This window comes from Gavialis gangeticus, unplaced genomic scaffold (genome assembly GCF_001723915.1).
Source record: "Gavialis gangeticus isolate Ggan-Ray unplaced genomic scaffold, GavGan_comp1, whole genome shotgun sequence".
NCBI lineage: Eukaryota > Metazoa > Chordata > Crocodylia > Gavialidae > Gavialis > Gavialis gangeticus.
In genome coordinates this window covers 21,689,586-21,707,271 of record NW_017728995.1, presented here as the reverse complement: position 1 = coordinate 21,707,271, position 17,686 = coordinate 21,689,586, and the positions used below count along the sequence as shown (strand labels likewise).

The following is a 17,686-nucleotide window of genomic DNA, read 5'->3' as shown; positions in this document are numbered from 1 at the left end:
GGCAGCTGTGAGTCCCGTAGCCCCACCTCTCCCTCCTCCCAGCTCCGGTGCTGTTTTTAGGATGGGAGTGGAGGGAGAGAGCAGAGGAAGCTCGGTCTGGGGTTGGCCCAGCCAACCCTGGAGGGTGGGGAGGATAGACTGGCACTCCTCCACATCTCTTCAGACTTATGGACCCACAAGGACCTACCAGAACTACGGAGAGGGTTTGGGCAGCATCAAGGATTGCCCTCCCTTGTCCTATCCACTTGCCCTGTGGAACAAAAGTATAATGGGATCTGACAACTACCATCTTCAGTCCAAGAAGCTCCAGCTAAGAGAGGGGAATGGGGACAGCAGCTGATGGCTCTTTTGAAGCTACTCACCTGCCTACACCCCTTCCAAATGAACAGACACACAAGAAAACTGACTACAGAAGCAGCAGATGGGCAGCAGCAGTAGCCTCTTCTGCCAAAAACCTCCTGACAGTAGGTGGGGAAACAGACAGAATATAAGGAGAAGGAAGAGGGGTGCCAAGCAGAAAAGGAAGAACCATCAGAAACTTTGGGGGAGTGAGGAGATAGGCAAGACAGTCAGAGTGGTCAGCAGAGTAAGGATTAATAACTGGCGGACTGTATATAGTCTTTTTCCTTATTAGTTACACCTCCCCAAAATACAATGACTAGCTATTTAGTGCTTGCTCGCTATAAAATCCATACACATTGCATTCAGATTTCCACAGTGGTTGCTGACTAACCAAGACGTTCCTTCCTTATTTTATTTCTTCAGCTTCCTGGCAGGATTTCAGATGCTCCATGAGAGCTTTTAAACTCTCTCTATAATGCTTCGCCAACCAAAAATTAAAACATATGTCTCCGCATGTAGAAACCCCTAGGAGGGAAAATCCATGCTTGGTGCAACTCTTTGGGGTTTCAGTGAACTAAGAGCAGATACGTTCTGCTTCCTCTCTCTCCTACAGGAGCATAGAGAGAATTGCTGCAGACATAAGCTGAAAAGAACCACGTTAAAATGACAAAGTGCCAAATATGCCATGAAAACTTCAAGTATTGTCACTCCCAGCAGGGCCTCTGCTACAATACCCACTGGGAAGTACAATGAATCAATTGGAGGCTTAGAGTTATTTTCAAAAGAAATGGTATCCATAGAGAACTACGCATTTAAATTAGAAGACAGGGCTTGATAGCCCCAGTTTAGCAAGGTATTTAAGGATGGGCTGCACTAAACATCTGAGTAGACGCAGTGATTCCAGTGCTACGTGTACATAAAATTAAGGATGTTCCTATAAAAAACACAGAATCAGGGTCTCCATAAGGATGCCATTAGCACAAGAAATATTTAGGGGTTTGTTTGCTTTTTTACTTTAAATTTTTGCATACACTATAGTAAATACAGGAGGGAAAATATTGCCAGATGCATTGTAGAAAGTTCATGTCAAGGAAAAAAGGCTTAGTTTTTTAATCAGTTTTCCTATTCCTGGTTTGCAATTCAGAAAAGCAGGGGAATTCTTCTGAAAATGCTATTTTGTATTTCACAACTTCAGCTACTTTTTTCAACATAGGTATTTATAATACCCCATGGGTAATAAGACTGATAACTTCAAATTCCTGTGCAGCCAAAAAAAATTCCGTTTAATCAAATTTAATTTTAAAACAGCATTTTTTTATTCTTTTATAAAAGCAACTTAGTTGTAAAAGCTGTAGCTGCTACTCCACTAACAGAAGTTACAGTACAAGCTTCCTCATCCTGTCCACCTCAGGTCCTCACTACTGACCTGATCTGATCACATCTTGAGAGCGTGAAGTCAAGCTGCCATCTACCTCTTTGCTTAGACTGACAATAGCACTGCTAATCCGGGAAAATGTGATGATGGTTTTGGAGAAGATACCATCTGCCTTTTGGAACTGCACTGAGCGGACCACCAAAACTCAGTATGTCAGTAAGCAGACATCACCAACAACAGCTTTTAATAACTACTGAAGAAGCCAGCTTCCAGTCAAAAAAATGAAAAAAAAAAAAAACCCAAAAGAAAAGAACACTTCAAAAGTCCATTCCTTCTGATCATGATGCCAGTGATTTCCCAGTGATAACACTTTCTATGACTACGGCAATAAAACAGAGTGAATCTTTGCAATTCTGCCATCCCTAGTCCCATTGAACAGACAGAGTTCAATGGGAATACTCCTGGTATAAGAAACTGCTTACCATAAATAAGTCTGAAGAACTGGGCCTTAAATTTTGCAAGTGACAGAATTTCAAAGCTTTGTACTCCTCTAAAATGTCCATTGCTAGGTTTTTGGCTACTTAGCTAGAGCTCATCCTCTGTCTTGATTCAGTTAGCAATCTGCCCACAGGTGGGATGTAGTGCAATGCCCCACTACACATTTGAGTCGCACAAAGTTTGATATTTGCTTCCAATTGCTTCTGCAAAAATAAGTGATCCCATTTCGAATTGGGTACTAATGTGAGAATAAGCATAGACTTTTACCATTCTGACATATACATCACATCCGCTTCCTATAATACCAACTCATAGATAATTTAAGAAATAAGACTTAATAATAATCCATATTTGAGAAGACTACAGCCTTTGCTAAGTCATAGAGACCTCTTCTAAAAAGCTTCCAGTCAAACAATGCATTCGTTTCTACAATTAGAAATTCCAAGACATTTGCTGATTATGCTGTAAAACACATGTATTATTATAAGGATAACTACTATTTGTGCAAAAATATGCTCATTTTGTTGGCACCATCTCCTTTAGCTAAATCTCTGCTTAACTCTACTGGTGCGCCTTCGTATAAACCCAAGTGTAATCTCCCTAGAACAAGGATAGTCTTTTCATTAGAAATTATGGCAGAGCTCATCACAAGAAGAACTTGACACTTTGCTGGACCTCTTGATATTATAGTTCTACTTTAACAAAAGTGGTAATGATGATAATAGTGATCATAAAGGTTTACTTACCAGGAAGTGCAGATCCCTTTAAATACCCAATAACATTAGAAATGGTCTTGTATGTTGTGACTGTCTGAACGTTCAGAGTGATTACAGTCTTTTCTGGTGAGAGAGAAAAGGAAGCAAAAAACATCAGATCTGAGAACAATTCGAAAGGTTATCAAGCCCCCAAATTCTCTACACCCTCAATTACCCTACAACAAATGAAGGAAAAAAAAGAAGAGGTAAGAGAATATTTTTCCTCTTCCTAAATTACATAAAAGAGGTATGTCAGATAATAACAACTTCAACCACCTCTTCCCCCATGCTCATTTAACATCACGACCCCAAGTGGTTCCTCAGCAAATGGAGGGAAACATGAAAATGGTGACTTTAAAAAGATGCACCTCTACTGCTTGAGCTAAGACGGCAGTGCTGCACTGGGCTCATCAACTTCTACACGTGGCCCAGCCACACAGGTAAGAACTGAATACAAGAGTGAATCTGTGGGTTACACACATTTCTAGGCAAGAGAGCTTGTGCAGTGCCAGTCCCTATACAGGATACCACTGAAACCATTCAGAAGCTGGGCGTTATTTTAGACTTGTCAGGAGCTCTCCCATTGTCATACTCCCCATGCAGAGCCAAGTTATAAAAAGGTTAGTTCGGTCAAAACAGGTTTCAAGAGCCTTCCCTCAAAAGTTACTGATCCCAAATAAAATACTCTACGGAAAGATCACTTTGTTCTTAATCTCCCAGGCTATTTTCCTCCTACTATTATATTTTTTTCCCGAACAGCCTCTTTTCTTGCTTCCTGAGATGCATGGGATGTTTCAATGGAGAGTGCATTGCAATTCATAAAATAAAAATAGCCTGTCTCTAGCTTTATTAGAATGCTTTTCATGTTCAGATGAATTTATTCAGTGAGCCAATTTTAAAAGTTAATTAGAAGTAAACCCAGATTTTTCATTCACCTGCTAGATCACAGAAACCGATGGCCTCATTAATGTTAAAAAAGCTAGGACCTTTCGTTGCTTCTTAAAAAATAAAACCAACAAATATTTACAAGTCAATCTCCCACAGTTTGTATCCAATCCCTTATTCGGGCAAGACACTTGACATCATCAGTGAGAATATCATTAGTTCTTAGGGTAAAAACTAAATAAGGACAGTTTTAACCAGTTTGTCCGTTAAAGTTATCTTCCTAAAAATGCTTGCCCCTTGCACAATGAACTAATGTGAGCTCTAAGAACAGCTATAATTACAACCAGGCTCTATGCATTATCTCCAGGTTATAAATCACAGTCTTTTGAGATACAAAATCATTCTAGGTCCAAATGACTAATTTTGTTGAAAAGTATATTCAAGCCAAGTTTGATTTCCCACTTTTGGTCTAGTCTTGCAGTACTTAAATATGGTATATTTTAGTAGGTCCAATTCAGCAAAGTGCATGCTAAAATCTGCTGGAAGACAACTGACTTCACTACTTTCTTCATTTCTATGTTGAATTAGTTCCATAATTGACACTGGCTACCAAGTCCTGAACTGACAATAAAGCAAGAGAAAATTCTCCTCTGGCAACTGATACATTTTGGAATCACATATTAAAATGACTAGACATATTGTAGAGTACTCTGGCTTAAAGTGGCTTAGGCTTAAACGCTTAGTGCACCTGGCAAAAGGGCTCAAGGGGCTTTCTACAGGGTACACAAAAAAAGTAAAATTTAATTTCCTTTAAACAGTTCTGACAACAAATCTCGCTTCCCAATGTTACACATCCAATGAAAGACTTTAAAGGTCTTGACAACTTTATCTCTTTTTCCTTTATTCTCTGAAAAGCCGTAAGGAGACTTTAGCTTAATACTGCTTGAAATATACTTTCCATTTTTCTAAGCCATAAAAGCCACTTCAAAATGAAAAGAGTACAAAGGGATGCATTCATATTGTTAATATTTCTGGTTTGTTTATATTTTTTCAAGTTTTCCTAACTTGAAAGCTACTAATTACCACACACAGGGTGTGTCTTACACATGCATATTAATGCAATGCAATAAACTCCGGTGCTTATTGCCACTACCCCTCCCCCCCCGCCACTTCTCTTCCTGCAGGTCAGCCTGTCTCCTCTGCTGCCGCCAAGTCCATGGTGCCCGGCCTTGGGGAGGTAAGAGGCTCCTGGCTGACTGGGACGTGGAACTGGTGGCACCCCGGCACTCCCTCCAGGGGACCTTCCAGAAAGGTGCCCTGGGGCCAGCCCCTGCCCTGCACTGGCTCTGCACCCCAAGCATGCCCCTGATGAGAGTATTCTGAGCAAGCTGTGAGGAACTGTTTGTGCAGACCGAGGGTACACAACCCACTATGCCCTGCTACTGCTGATTGTCATGGTGCCCCAGGTGCACCTAGAGCAGAACACTGAGCTTCAACAGTGTGGAGGGCAAGGCTCTGCTGCCTCTCAACCTCTGCCACCACCCAGAGGGCTACCTGTGGCCTGGGATAGGCTTGAAAATGGGGCAGGGAATGCAGGTTACTTGCAGCCAGCACCCAGGAGCCCACCCACCCCTGAGAAGCAAGCAGGGACAGGGGACTCAGCTGGTGACTGCCTGTGCCAGGGCCTGACTGCCTAACTTTCCATGGTCTCTGGGCACCCATGCACACGAGTCCTGATCTGAGGCCAGACTGCACAGTCCCCTGGTATTGAGCATATTAGCTCAGAAATGTTGCAAACTCTTACAAACAACTTCTTTCTCCTGGCTCTGTAGGACCTGAAGCTGTACGCGAGACAGAGGCACCAGCTGGCAGCCGGGATGTGCCTTCAGGGTCACTGCCAGTCTTGGCCAGGGCTCTGTCTATGTGCCGGCTCTGGCAGCATAGGACCCAGGACTGGACTCAGCTGCTGGACCAGCTGGTCACGGTGGCTGGAAGATTCGTGAGCCTGGTGCATGGAGAACATTGCCCATGGGTGGGAGAGCGATACGTGAAAATGGAAGAGGGACACCTAAAAGGTGACTGAGGGATGCACACAAGGTAGTGAGGGAGTTCTGGGACAGGCTCCTGGCCCTGTAGGAGAAGCACCTGGAGGCCCAGGAGGGGCAGGCTACCCTGGTGGCCAGGACGGTGGAGGTCACACAGGAGGACTGGAGGGTGCTGGACACCACCCTGGCCCTGGTGGTTACCTTTGTACCATCTGGTCCCCTGGCCCTGACCCCATCTGTCCCCTGGCAGTTGCCCACCACCTAGCAGCAGGGCCACCCCAGGGGCCTGGGCTGAGGTGCAGCAGCACCTCCACTGGCCAGGTGCCCCTGCCCTGAGATCCTCACCACCCAGCACCCCTGTCTAGGCCCAGCCCTGCTGCTCGCCCAAGCATCATGCAGCCCCAGAGCAGGTGCTGCCTGCAGCAAGACCAGGACCAAGCAGGACCAGGGCCAAGTGTCTGCTGGGGGTGACAGCAGACACTGCTCTGGCAGCTGAGCCAGCTTCTCCTCCTGCAGCAAGACCAGGACCAAGTGCTGGCTGCAAGAGGGGGAGCTGGCTCTGCTGCCACCCCCAGGTAAGCCCCCCACTGACCACATTCATTGCAGCTTGCACACCCGTGGGGGTGTGGCCAGAGGCTACAGCGCTGGATGCCTGTCCCCAAGCTCTAACCCTTGGTGCCCCTACCTTATGGACCGTCACCCGGGGAGGTCACAAATTCTACTGGACATAGTCTGCATGGGAAAGAGGGTGCTTTATTGGTGGTGGGGTGGGTGCACCAGCATCCATTCAGGTAGCCGATGGCTCACTCCACCAGTGCATGGGTCTGGCTCGGGCACCTGTTGAAGTATGCCTGGCAAGGGTTCAGCTGGCCGGTGTAGGGCCACATTAACTAAGGCAGGAGCAGTTAGGCAGAGTCGTGTCTGAGGAGGAACAGGACAGCCACCATAACAAGCTGGAGGTCCAGCACCCCTGATGCAAAGCACCCACTCTCCACCGGGGCTGGCAGAGCAGAGTTGTGGAATATGCAGGTGTCATGGGTGCTGCCTGTCCAGTTGGCATTCACATTGGTGAAGTCACTGTAGTGGTCAAAGACAGTCTGGAGCATGACAGAGTAGAAGCCCCACCAGCTGTAGTAGGTGTGGTCACTGCAGGGTGGCAGGTGATGGGCAGGTGTGGGTCCTTTCCAGGTGTTCTGCCATTCCAAGTGTGGACAGAGGAGCTACTCAAGTCGCTCCTCAAAGGTGGCCTGGGTCATCCAGAATGACTTCGACCACTGCTCATTATCCCAGGTGGACTGAATGATGTGCAGCCACCAGTCCTGGCTGGCTGGGCAGGCCCACAGACAGCAGAGTTGGAGCCCCAAGAGCATATGGATGGCACTAGTGGTGGCATCCAGATGTGCATCATCAGAATCCCTGCTGGGGTCTGGACAACAGCAGCACAGTGGCAGGGGGCCTGGGATGGCATGGTGAGCCTGGCTAGGAGGTTGCATTGTGCAGGGGGGTTGCCAGGGCTGAGACTGATTTGAGCCAGGTGACAGTTGCCATGGCAGGGCAAAGTGGTGAGTAGGAGCCTGGGGTGGTAGACATTGCTCTCAGGTCCTAGGAGCAGCCATGGTGCAGTGGGCAGCGGCTCCAGCAACAGAACTGCAGCATGCTGGCAGAGTGTTCTGCAGGCTGCTCCAAGCCAGGAAGCCACATGGCCAGGGAGAGGGAATGGGGCTGTCTTTTACAGATGGCTGCTGGCTGCAGGTAGGTGCAGTCAGAGCCTCCAGCTCCCCCTAGCTGCTGCAGGGCCAGAGAGGGCAGGAGCGGACTCGCTGCCAGGACCAGCAAATCTACTCCCAAATGGTATATGAGTGAGCCCAGGGTGGGTTCACTCTAGAAGAAATTCTAGAGACTCTGGTATAAACCCAACCAGGAGCATTTGCACATGTAGATGCACCCACCTGTTGACTAAAACAGGCATCATTATATTTCTTGATGCCAATTTTAGTATCAGGTTTACATACTAAAGCTAAACCCTACATCTTCTTTCGGAACTGAATTGTGGTCCACAAAACAATAATTCAGGCCCAAATCATCTAACAAAACCTCCTTTATGCACATGTTTAAATTTAATTATATGAATGCCTGAGTAATGCTGAGTAGATGCACAAGCAGGAACCAGATCTCCAACTGCAAACTCTGCAAATTATTACAGTGTGCTACAGAAGTCCCCTTTTATGGAAAAAATTGCAGAATCAGGGATTAAAAGTACAATTTAGTCTCTGATGCATACACAGGTCTTATAAAAGTTACACAGTTAGGTATGAATTTTCCCCGACATTGGAAAAACTTGGAATACAAGAAAAAAAATGGTCATTTGAAGCCACTATAAAAGTGAAACAAAGTAATGTAACATACAACTGATGTTAAAAATACTGTTTCTATTGGGATATATAGCATAACATAAGACTCACAGTACTGCCAGTTTCAAGTGTGTAAAAGTCTTGAGCCTAGTTCTAAAACATCACAAGATATCAAGTTGACAGTTTCTTTCATTAATCTGCATCTTTCTTATTTTCAACTTGTCCTCAACTGCCATGAAAGCTAGTAACCTACTTCTGTTTAATAATGAAAGCTGAGTCTCACCACATAACTTGTCTTGAGAAGCTGGGGCTTCCAGTAAAACTCAACTATCAAGAAACAGATGAAAAAAATTGTAAAAGTTGATAACATTATACTTAGGAACATTCTGTTTCACTTTGTTTAAAAGAGTGACCAAACAAGCTGTGGCATGTTTTTATTTTTTATGGGTGAAAGAATAAATATTAATATAGATTGATATATTGCACTTTGCATGTGTTGTGAAATGCACAAATATGATCAACACTTTACAAGACACATACAACAGCAAATGTTCAAATCTGTTAATAATAATGCTTCACCTAAAGTAGACACAGAGGGTATGGCTAGGATTCAGAGAGACCTAGACAAATCGGAGGATTGGAACAAAATAAACCTGATGAGGCTCAATAAGGATAAGTGGAAAGTCCTGCACTGAGGATGGAACAGTCCTGTGCATCAGTACAGGCTGGGGGCTGACTGGCTGGGCAGCAGCTCTGAAGAAAAAAACCTGGGGGTTACAGTGGACAATTAACTCAATATGAGCCAGCAGTGTGCCCTTGTTGCAAAGAAGGCTAGCGGCTAATGAAGTGATTTTCCCCTCTATTTGGCACTGGTGAGGCCACATATGGAGTCCTGTGTCCAGTTGTGGGCCCCACACTATAGAAAGGATGTGGACTAATTGGAGAGAATCTAGCAGAGGACAATAACAATGGTTAGGGGGCTAGGGCACATGATTTATGAAGAGAAGTTGAGGGAACTGGGATTATTTAGTCTAGAGAAGAGAAAACTGAAAGGGGATTTAATAGCACACTTCAACTATCTGAAGGGTACTTCCAAAGAAGATGGAGCTAGACTGTTCTCAGTGGTGGCAGATGACAGAACAAAGAGCAATGGTCTCAAGCTGTAGCAAGGAAAACTTAAGGGCCTCTGTACACACCAGAAAATTAGCCTTTGAAGTGGTTTAAATGCCCTTTTGCACCGCTTCAGTGGCACTGCTGTTTGCATGCTCAGCAGCGTATTCCTCTTTAAGCCAGGGGAGGCACTAAAGCATGGCTCTTTGGCTGTGTGTTCACCTCCTCTTCCTGCTGTCCATGAGGTCTCTGGGATTTGCAGTCCAGACTTACAGGAACATGACTCTGCAGAGTTGCTCATCATGTCCTCTTCCTCCTTCCAGGTGCCTCTGGGATTTGAAGTCCACAGTTGCAGCCAACAGTAAGTCTGAGCAGGGGCCCTGCATCCCTATGGGGGGATGCAGCCCTGCTCCCTCCCCCCATAGACTGGGCTGCATCCCCAGCCAACTCCCTCAGCACCCCAGGGTGCACCCCATCTGGCACCATGGACTTGTATGTATCCAGCTTTTCTAAACAGTCCCTAGCCTGTTCTTTCACCACAGTTGGCTGCTGACCTCCTACCCAAACTGTGCTGCTAAGTGCAGTAGTCTGGGAGCTGACCTTGGCTATAAAACCTGAAGTGAAAAAGGCATTGAGCACTTCAGCCTTTTCTGCACCCTCAGTCACTAGTTTGCCTCCCCCGTTTAGTAACAGACCCACACTTTCCCTGATTCTCCTCTTGTTACTCACATACTTGTAGAAACCCTTCTTGTTACCCTTCATATCCTTTCCTAGCTGCAACTCCAAATGCGCTTTGACTTTCCCGATTTCATCCCTGCATGCTCTTCCCTAGTTGTCTGTCCAAGATTCCACTTCTTAGAAGCTTCCTTTCTGTGATTTAGTTTACTGAAGAGTTCCCTGCTAAGCCAAGCTGGACTTCAGCCACACTTTAGCTAGTCTTCCTGCACATCAGGATGGTTTGTTCATGCACTCTCAGTAAGGCTTCTTTAAAGTACAACAAACTCTACTCAACTCCTCTTTCCCTCTGTCTGGCTTCCCAGGGGATCCTGCGCTGTAGCTCCCCAAGCAAATCGAAGTCTGCTTTTCTGAAGTCCAGGGTCCTTACTTTGGTACTCTACTTCCTTCCTTTCCTCAGGAATCAGAATTCAATCATCTAATGGTTGCTGCTGTCCGAGTTGCCATCTACTATTATATTCCCCACCAATTCTTCACTGTTTCTGAGCACCAGGTCAAGAAAAGCGTGGTCCCTAGTTGGCTGCTCCAGCACCTGCACTAGGCGGCTGTCCCATACACTCTCCAAAAACTTCCTGGATTGCCTGTGCTCTGCTGTATTGCCCACCCAGCAGATGTCAGAGTGATTGTAGTCTCACACAAGAACCAAGCCAGTGATACGGAAACTTCTGCTAGTTGTTTGAAGACAGCCTCCTCCATCACTTCCTCCTGGTCTCCTGGTCTATAGCAGGCCCCCACCACAATATCACCCTTGTTGCTCTCCTCTCTGACCCTAACTCAGAGACTTTCAACAGGCCTATCTCCAGTTTCATACTAGAACTCTGAGCAATCATTTGGCTCTTTTATATAAAATGCAACTTCTCCTCTTCTCCCCTGCCTGTCCTTCCTGAACAGTTTCTACCCATCCATGACAGTGCTCCAGTCATGAGAACTATCCCACTAAATCTGTTATTCCAAACACGTCATAGTCCCATGATTGTGCAAGGACTTCCAATTCTTCCTCCTTGTTTCCCAGGCTCTGTGCATTTGTGTACAGGTAACTAAGGTAGCTAGTTGATTGCCCTGATTTCTCAGGAGGAATAAGAATGACTCCCCTGTTGCCCACCCCTGTTTGAACATCCTCCAGGTCACCCACTTCCCCACTTAGCTCAGGGCATTGGTCTCCATCCTCCAGCGACCTCCGTTTAAAGCCCTCCTCTTTAGGTTAGTGAGCCTGTCTGTGAAGATGTTCTTCCCTCACTTCATTGGCTGGATCCCATCTCTTCTTAGCAGTCCTTCTTGAAACATTATCCATCGTCAAAGAAGCCAAAGCCCTGCTGGCAGCACCACCTGCACAGCCATGCATTGATCTGCAGGATGAGCCTGCTCCTGCCCAGGCCATTTCCCTTGACCAGAAGGATCAAGGAGAATACCACCTGAGCCCCTATCTCCTTCACCCATGCACACAGAGCCCTGAAGCCACTTTTAATCTGTTCAGAGTCCCCCCTGGCAGTATCATTGGTGCCTACATGGATGAGCAACATGGGGTAGTAGTCAAAGTGCCAGATGAGTCTCAGTAATCAATCCATGACATCTCGGCTCTGGGCAAGCAGCAGCTTCCTGAGACAACAGGTCAGGCTGGCAGATGAATGCCTCTGTCCCCCACAGAAGTTAGTCTCCAATGACCACCTCCCATCACTTCTTGTTGGTGGTAGTCTCAGTCCTTCTCACCTTGTGGAGGCCTGAACTGTCCTACTCCACCAAAGGAACATGCTCCTTCCCCTCTGTTGCTAGGATGTGCTGCTCCTCCTCTGTTGCCATATAAAAATGTCTAATTAATTGCTATTTAAAACCTTTCTTAAATGTGAAACTCCATTTCAGCTGGTTTTCATCACTTTGTCCCATGCAAAAAAGTTGATCCATTTCATATTTTAAATCTGAGTTTAATGTGCACCTTTAAAATGGAAATATGGATATTATTAACAGAAAATGTGGCCTTTTGGTATAGAAGTGGTTCTAGATGTTGCTTAACAACATAAAAAAACATTCAAAATTATACATGTGACATGCTGCATTACATCTCCAAAAAATACCCTCATGCTTCCTTAACTGTGTATTAAATTGCATATGCAAAAAAATAATGTAATGGAATCTATGGCACGTTGTTCAGGATGCAGAATAACTGTAAACTTCCTTCTGCAATAACTCATTTGTCATGGCTGATGAATGAATTGAGGTGGCTGCAATTAAAAAGCCTCCCTTTCACTCTTTTTTCATATAAGTGATTGATCATGTGATCTCAGTCTCTTTTTCAAAATTGATACATCCCCATTTTTTCTCTCAAGTAGACTTGGATTGATTACCAAACTCATGTTGTCCAATAACAAAGCTTTTCCTCTGCTAATACGGGCATTCATAATTCCTAGGTTTTTGAGCCCAGAGTTGGTCCAAAGATTTGCATGAAGACATTTTTCATTACTGGACTGAATTCCTTTGGACTAAACTCTACTTACATAAAAAGGGACTTTGAATGTAAACACTTTCTAGTACTCAGGACTCAAAAGTCACTCTAAACATGATCTGGTATGGAGCCAATGCCTTATCTTCAATATCAAAGAGAATTGGGTACCGGCCTCACATGCTGGTTCCAATGCAATTCCGGATGTGGCCCCAGGCATGCAGTACATGGCCTGAGCTGAGTACAGGTCCAGTCGATGTGCCAGACCAGCTCTGAGTACCAATCTGTCCAAGACCCAGGGGCCATATCATAGGTCTCCATGGGCAGGAACCAGACCACAGGCTGTATGTTTGATACCCTTCAACTAGACAATGAGGCTATTATTTTAAACCATGACCTACAATGCAGAATTATAACATCCAAAGATTATTTACACCATTTAGGCACATTAACATGTTGCCATAGTGCCTTTTTGCATTTTCTTCCATTTGTTTTTTTCTTGGATTTATATTAGACATAATGTTAGCTTATTATGTGTAAAAATTATGGGATTGTTTGCATATTGAGCTAAGTGATTGATGGCACAGTCAGCATTTATTAAATTTGATTCTCTTTTTTTCCTTGACAGATAGCAAACTGTGAAAGAGAAACGCATATAATAGCATCATAGGACTCCATTCTATTGCTTAATGTGAGGATATATGCCATTTATCTTTTATGCCTCTCTTCCCAATGAATGGAAGACAAGCTTGATTTGCACTACTTCAGAAGTTGGCAAAGAACTTTGTTTGTCTTGGACCAAGACCATCAAAGGCTGGAAGCAAGGGAACCTTGAAGTTATATCTTCAGTTCCCAATTCCAATTTCACAAGATGAGAGTTGAATGTAAATGGCAATATTATGCCCATTTGGCAGGTACAATAGTGTAAAGCTAAGATAAAATGTGGATCAGCAATTTATTTAAAGGTTCTTAATAATTTATTTTAAAAGAATGGCACAAAACCTCCTTTAGTCACTTAGTCTCTTTAGCCACTTTCATTATTTTTCCCATCCCTTTTATCTTCCAGTAGTGGGTGTGATTTGCTTGCAGTTTATAATGAATTTTTGCAATATAATAATTAAGGCGATTGATGTTACAATCAGTAACTCCAGTTTGTAGGATGGGAGGGGTTATAAAATATAAAGTGATTCTACACAGATTATGAACAATTCGACCTGAGTGTTGTCCTGTGGTTACAGCAAGATGCTGGGAGCCTTTTTATTCCTGGTTCCATTATTCATGCATAGTTCAATCTTGGTCAAGTTATTTAAGCTATTGATGCTTTAGTTTACTGTTGTGTAAAACGGGGCATAAACAAACCTGCTTCAGAGCAAAGGGTATTAATTAGAATTAGTTAAATCAACATCTCCAGAGCCTTAAAGAATCCTGGGGATTTGTCTATAAAGAAAATTTGTGTGGAAGGAAGGAAAAAGTGGAAGCATCATGATAGTCACTAAATTAAGTTCTGCATCACTGAAGAACCTGGCTAATTATCATCAGTTCCCTCTACAAGGAGAGGTCACTCAGCAGTGAATATGGACAATAGAACTCATTCTCTTTTTGAGTGCCGGTGGACCCTAGAGCAGTAGCATAACTAGGCTGGGGTGAGAAGAGCACCAGCCCCAGCCCCAGGGGCTGATTTAGAGGATGCAGCAGCATCAGCCAAAAAGTAGGTAGCCTACAGCACAACTGTTACAGCTCAGCACTCACCCCCCTCTCTTATCTCCAGCACCTCAGCCCAGAGCAGATTACCCATACAGTGTCCAGGAGGGCTACTTCCTCTTGTGAGCCACCTGAGGGCACACCTCACACATTTCAATTTCCTCTCAGAAGAATCAAGAAGTATTCCTGTATAAAGGGAACAAAGTGGGATATGCACTGGAAGCAACATGTCTTTAAAGGACAACAGCTACTGACAAATAAATTCTTTCTCCCTTAACTATTTACACATACAGCTGTTATCACTGTGGGCAGCTCCAAAGCATCACCCATGTTACCTAAACATGGGTCTGAAGAGTACTACAAAAACAGCAACTGAAGACCAACTTTACCAAATGCAATGTCAATTCTGGGGATTTCCACAAACTGTAATACTCTGTAAAGATATACATGGAGCCCCTGGCAGCTGCCTTGCACACATCAAGTATGGAAATGTTTTATAGCCACTTAAGTAGTTCAGGATGTGGTGGGATGAGCTTTGATCACCACGGATCCGGGTTTTCCATTTCCCGCAGAAAAACGGAGGAAAATGCAGATCTCTCTCTTACCAGAGTAAAACATGGATTTCTTATTTTAGCAGAGAAACCTATGTATTTTGCATTTTTGCAATGACCCCCTGCAGGTGGGCCTACAAGAGGCTGAGAAGGAATCGGAGGAGGGAGGCCAGGTATGGGGCACCATGTGCATGGGAGGGCAGCAGGGTGGGAGCCCAAGCCTGCAGGGTGGGCAGCCTGTGCCCCCCCCCCATGCACAGGTCTGGGTGGCATGGGTTCACCCTGCACCCTGGGAGTGTATGCAGCTGCGGGGAATTGTCCCCCTGCCCCACCTGAGCCCACATTAGGCAGGCAGCAGGGTGGGGAGCTGGACTTCACTCTGCTGCAACAGCCACTTTGTCCTGCCCAGGGCAGGGGGCTGCAGACCTGGGTCCCTGGCCCCATAGCCCTGGCAGCTGGGAGCCCCTCCAGCAGGGCTGGGGAAGCAGGGGCTCTGGGTGGGAAGCAAGGGGCACCAGCAAAGCTGGGAGGGGCTGTGGGGCAGAGTGAGGGGCATGAGCAGGGCTGTGTGGGGGAGTGAGGGGCACCAGCAGGGCCAGAGGGCTGGGAATGAGGACACAAGTAGGGCTGAGTGGGCTGTGGGGGGGGGCAGGTGAGGGGCACCAGCAGGGCCAGGGGGCTATAAGGAGGGAGTGAGGGGCAGCGGCAGGGCTGTGGGTGGGGTGTTTCATTTTAATCATGGATTTGGGGATTTTTATCAGAGAATTTGTGATTTTTTATCAGGGAAAACCAGGATCCCTGTTGATCACCAATGGCAAGTCTACCTTAGTGGGCCTTACACCACTTACGACCTAATTTGACTATCTGAGCTGAAATCACTGTACTTTTGGCTCTCTAGACAAGGAGTCAAGGAAACTTCCAGAAACTCTGCAAGAAGCAGAACATGCTCTTTTCATATGAAGCATACGTAATAAGACTTTGGATCAAGACCTTGACCAGGAGTTCACCAGGGTGTTGGCTGAGGCCTCATGCTACCGGTGCATGGTTGTCACAGGAGACTTCAACTATCCAGACATCTCATGGGAACAGCGCTCGGCCAAATGTGAGTGATCGCAAAGCTTTCTCTCATGCATGGACAAGTTCTATCTGATGCAGAAAGTCTACAGGCCGACAAGAGGTAAAGTGTTGCTCGACCTTGTTCTGGCAACCAAGGAAAACCTAAACAGTGACCTAACGATCAAAGGGAAGCTGGGTGACAGTAACCATAAGCTGATCACCTTCACCATCTGCCGTAAAGCTGGCAAGTTAGTCAGTCCTTGACTTCAGGAAAGCTGACTTCAACAAGCTAAGGAGGCTTCTCAGTGAAGCCCTAAAGGGCCAAAACCCAAAGGGGAGGGTAGTTCAGGACGAGTGGTTGCTCCTCAAGGGAGCAATCCTGGATGCGCAAGCAAAGTCCATCTCGTCTCAGAGGAAAGGCAGCAAAAGGGCACATCAGCCCCCTTGGCTCTCCAGGGAACTAGCAGACCTCCTGCATATTAAAAGAAAGACCTACGAAGGATGAAGGACTGGATCCACCACCAAGAAGGAATACTCTGTACCTATCTGGACCTGCAGAGAGCAAACCAGGAAAGCCAAGGCTGTGACAGAACTCAAGCTAGCTACAAATATCAAGGACAATAAAAAGGTCCTTTTTTAGATATGTAGGGAGCTGGAGGAAAAGCAAGGGCAACCTCAGACTCCTGCTAAACCAGATGGGACAATTGACAACTGACGCTCAGGAAAAAGCAAACTTGCTAAATGGGTACTTTGTGTCAGTTTTTCACCAGCCCCATGGGACCCCCGCTGCCCACTACGGGACAGGGAGGCCAGGGTGAGGGAGATTCCTTACCCTCCATCAATCCTGACCTCTTGAGGGAACACCTTGAGAGGCTGGATACCTTCAAGTCAGCCAGCCCTGTCAGTCTACACACCTAGGTACTCAAGGTACTGGCAGGCATCATAGTCCAGCACCTGGCACGGATCTTCGAGAACTCCTGGCGCTCTGGTGAAGTGCCCAAAGACTGGAAGAAGGCCAATGTGATGCCTATCTTCAAGAAAGGGAGGAAAGTAGATCCAACAAACTACAAGCCCATCAGCCTGACCTCTACCCTGGGGAAGGTCTTGGAAAAAATTATGAAAGAGGCCATCCTTAACAGACTAGCTAACAGCAACATCCTGAGGGATAGCCAGCATGGGTTTGTTGCAGGTAGGCCTTCCTTGACCAATCTCATTTCATTCTACAACTAGGTGACCTATCACCTGGACAAAGGAGAAGAGATTGATGTCATATATCTTGACTTTAAAAAGCCTTCGATTTGGTATCCCACGATCACCTCTTGGCAAAATTGGCTAACTGTGGCCTTGGCCTCACCACAATCCACTGGCTGGGGAATTGGCTCAATGGTAGGACCCAGGGGGTGGTGGTTGACAGAAGTCAATAGTCATGGTGCCCTGTGACCAGTGGGGTCCCCCAGGGCTCTGTCCTAGGACCTATACTATTTAACATCTTCGTTAATGATGTAGACATTGGTGTCAGAAGTGGACTGGCCAAGTTCGCTGATGACACCAAACTCTGGGGTAAAGCATCTATACCTGAGGACAGAAGGGTGATCCAGGAAGACCTTGACAGGCTCAGGTATTGGGCAGATAAGAACCTGATGGCATTTAACACTGAAAAATGTAAGGTTCTCCACCTTTGGAGGAAAAACCTGCAGCATGCTTATAGGCTTGGCAGTGCTGTGCTGGTTAGCACTACAGATGAAAGGGACTTGGGAGTCATGATTGACCACAAGATGAACAAAAGTCTTCAATGTGATGCTGCGGCTAGTAAAGCGAGCAAAATGCTGGCCTGCATCCATAGATGCT

General features: G+C 45.8%; 1 protein-coding gene across 2 annotated transcripts in view; it reads right to left on the bottom strand.

Moving 5' to 3' along the window:
- Positions 1–17,686, bottom strand: part of NAALADL2 (N-acetylated alpha-linked acidic dipeptidase like 2) — a 989,869-nt gene that overhangs the window by 327,080 nt on the left and 645,103 nt on the right. For both annotated transcript variants that reach the window (XM_019503319.1, XM_019503318.1), the window contains exon 8: positions 2,962–3,054. In XM_019503319.1, the coding sequence (XP_019358864.1) occupies positions 2,962–3,054 (93 nt within the window). The remainder of the gene's footprint in view (positions 1–2,961; positions 3,055–17,686) is intronic.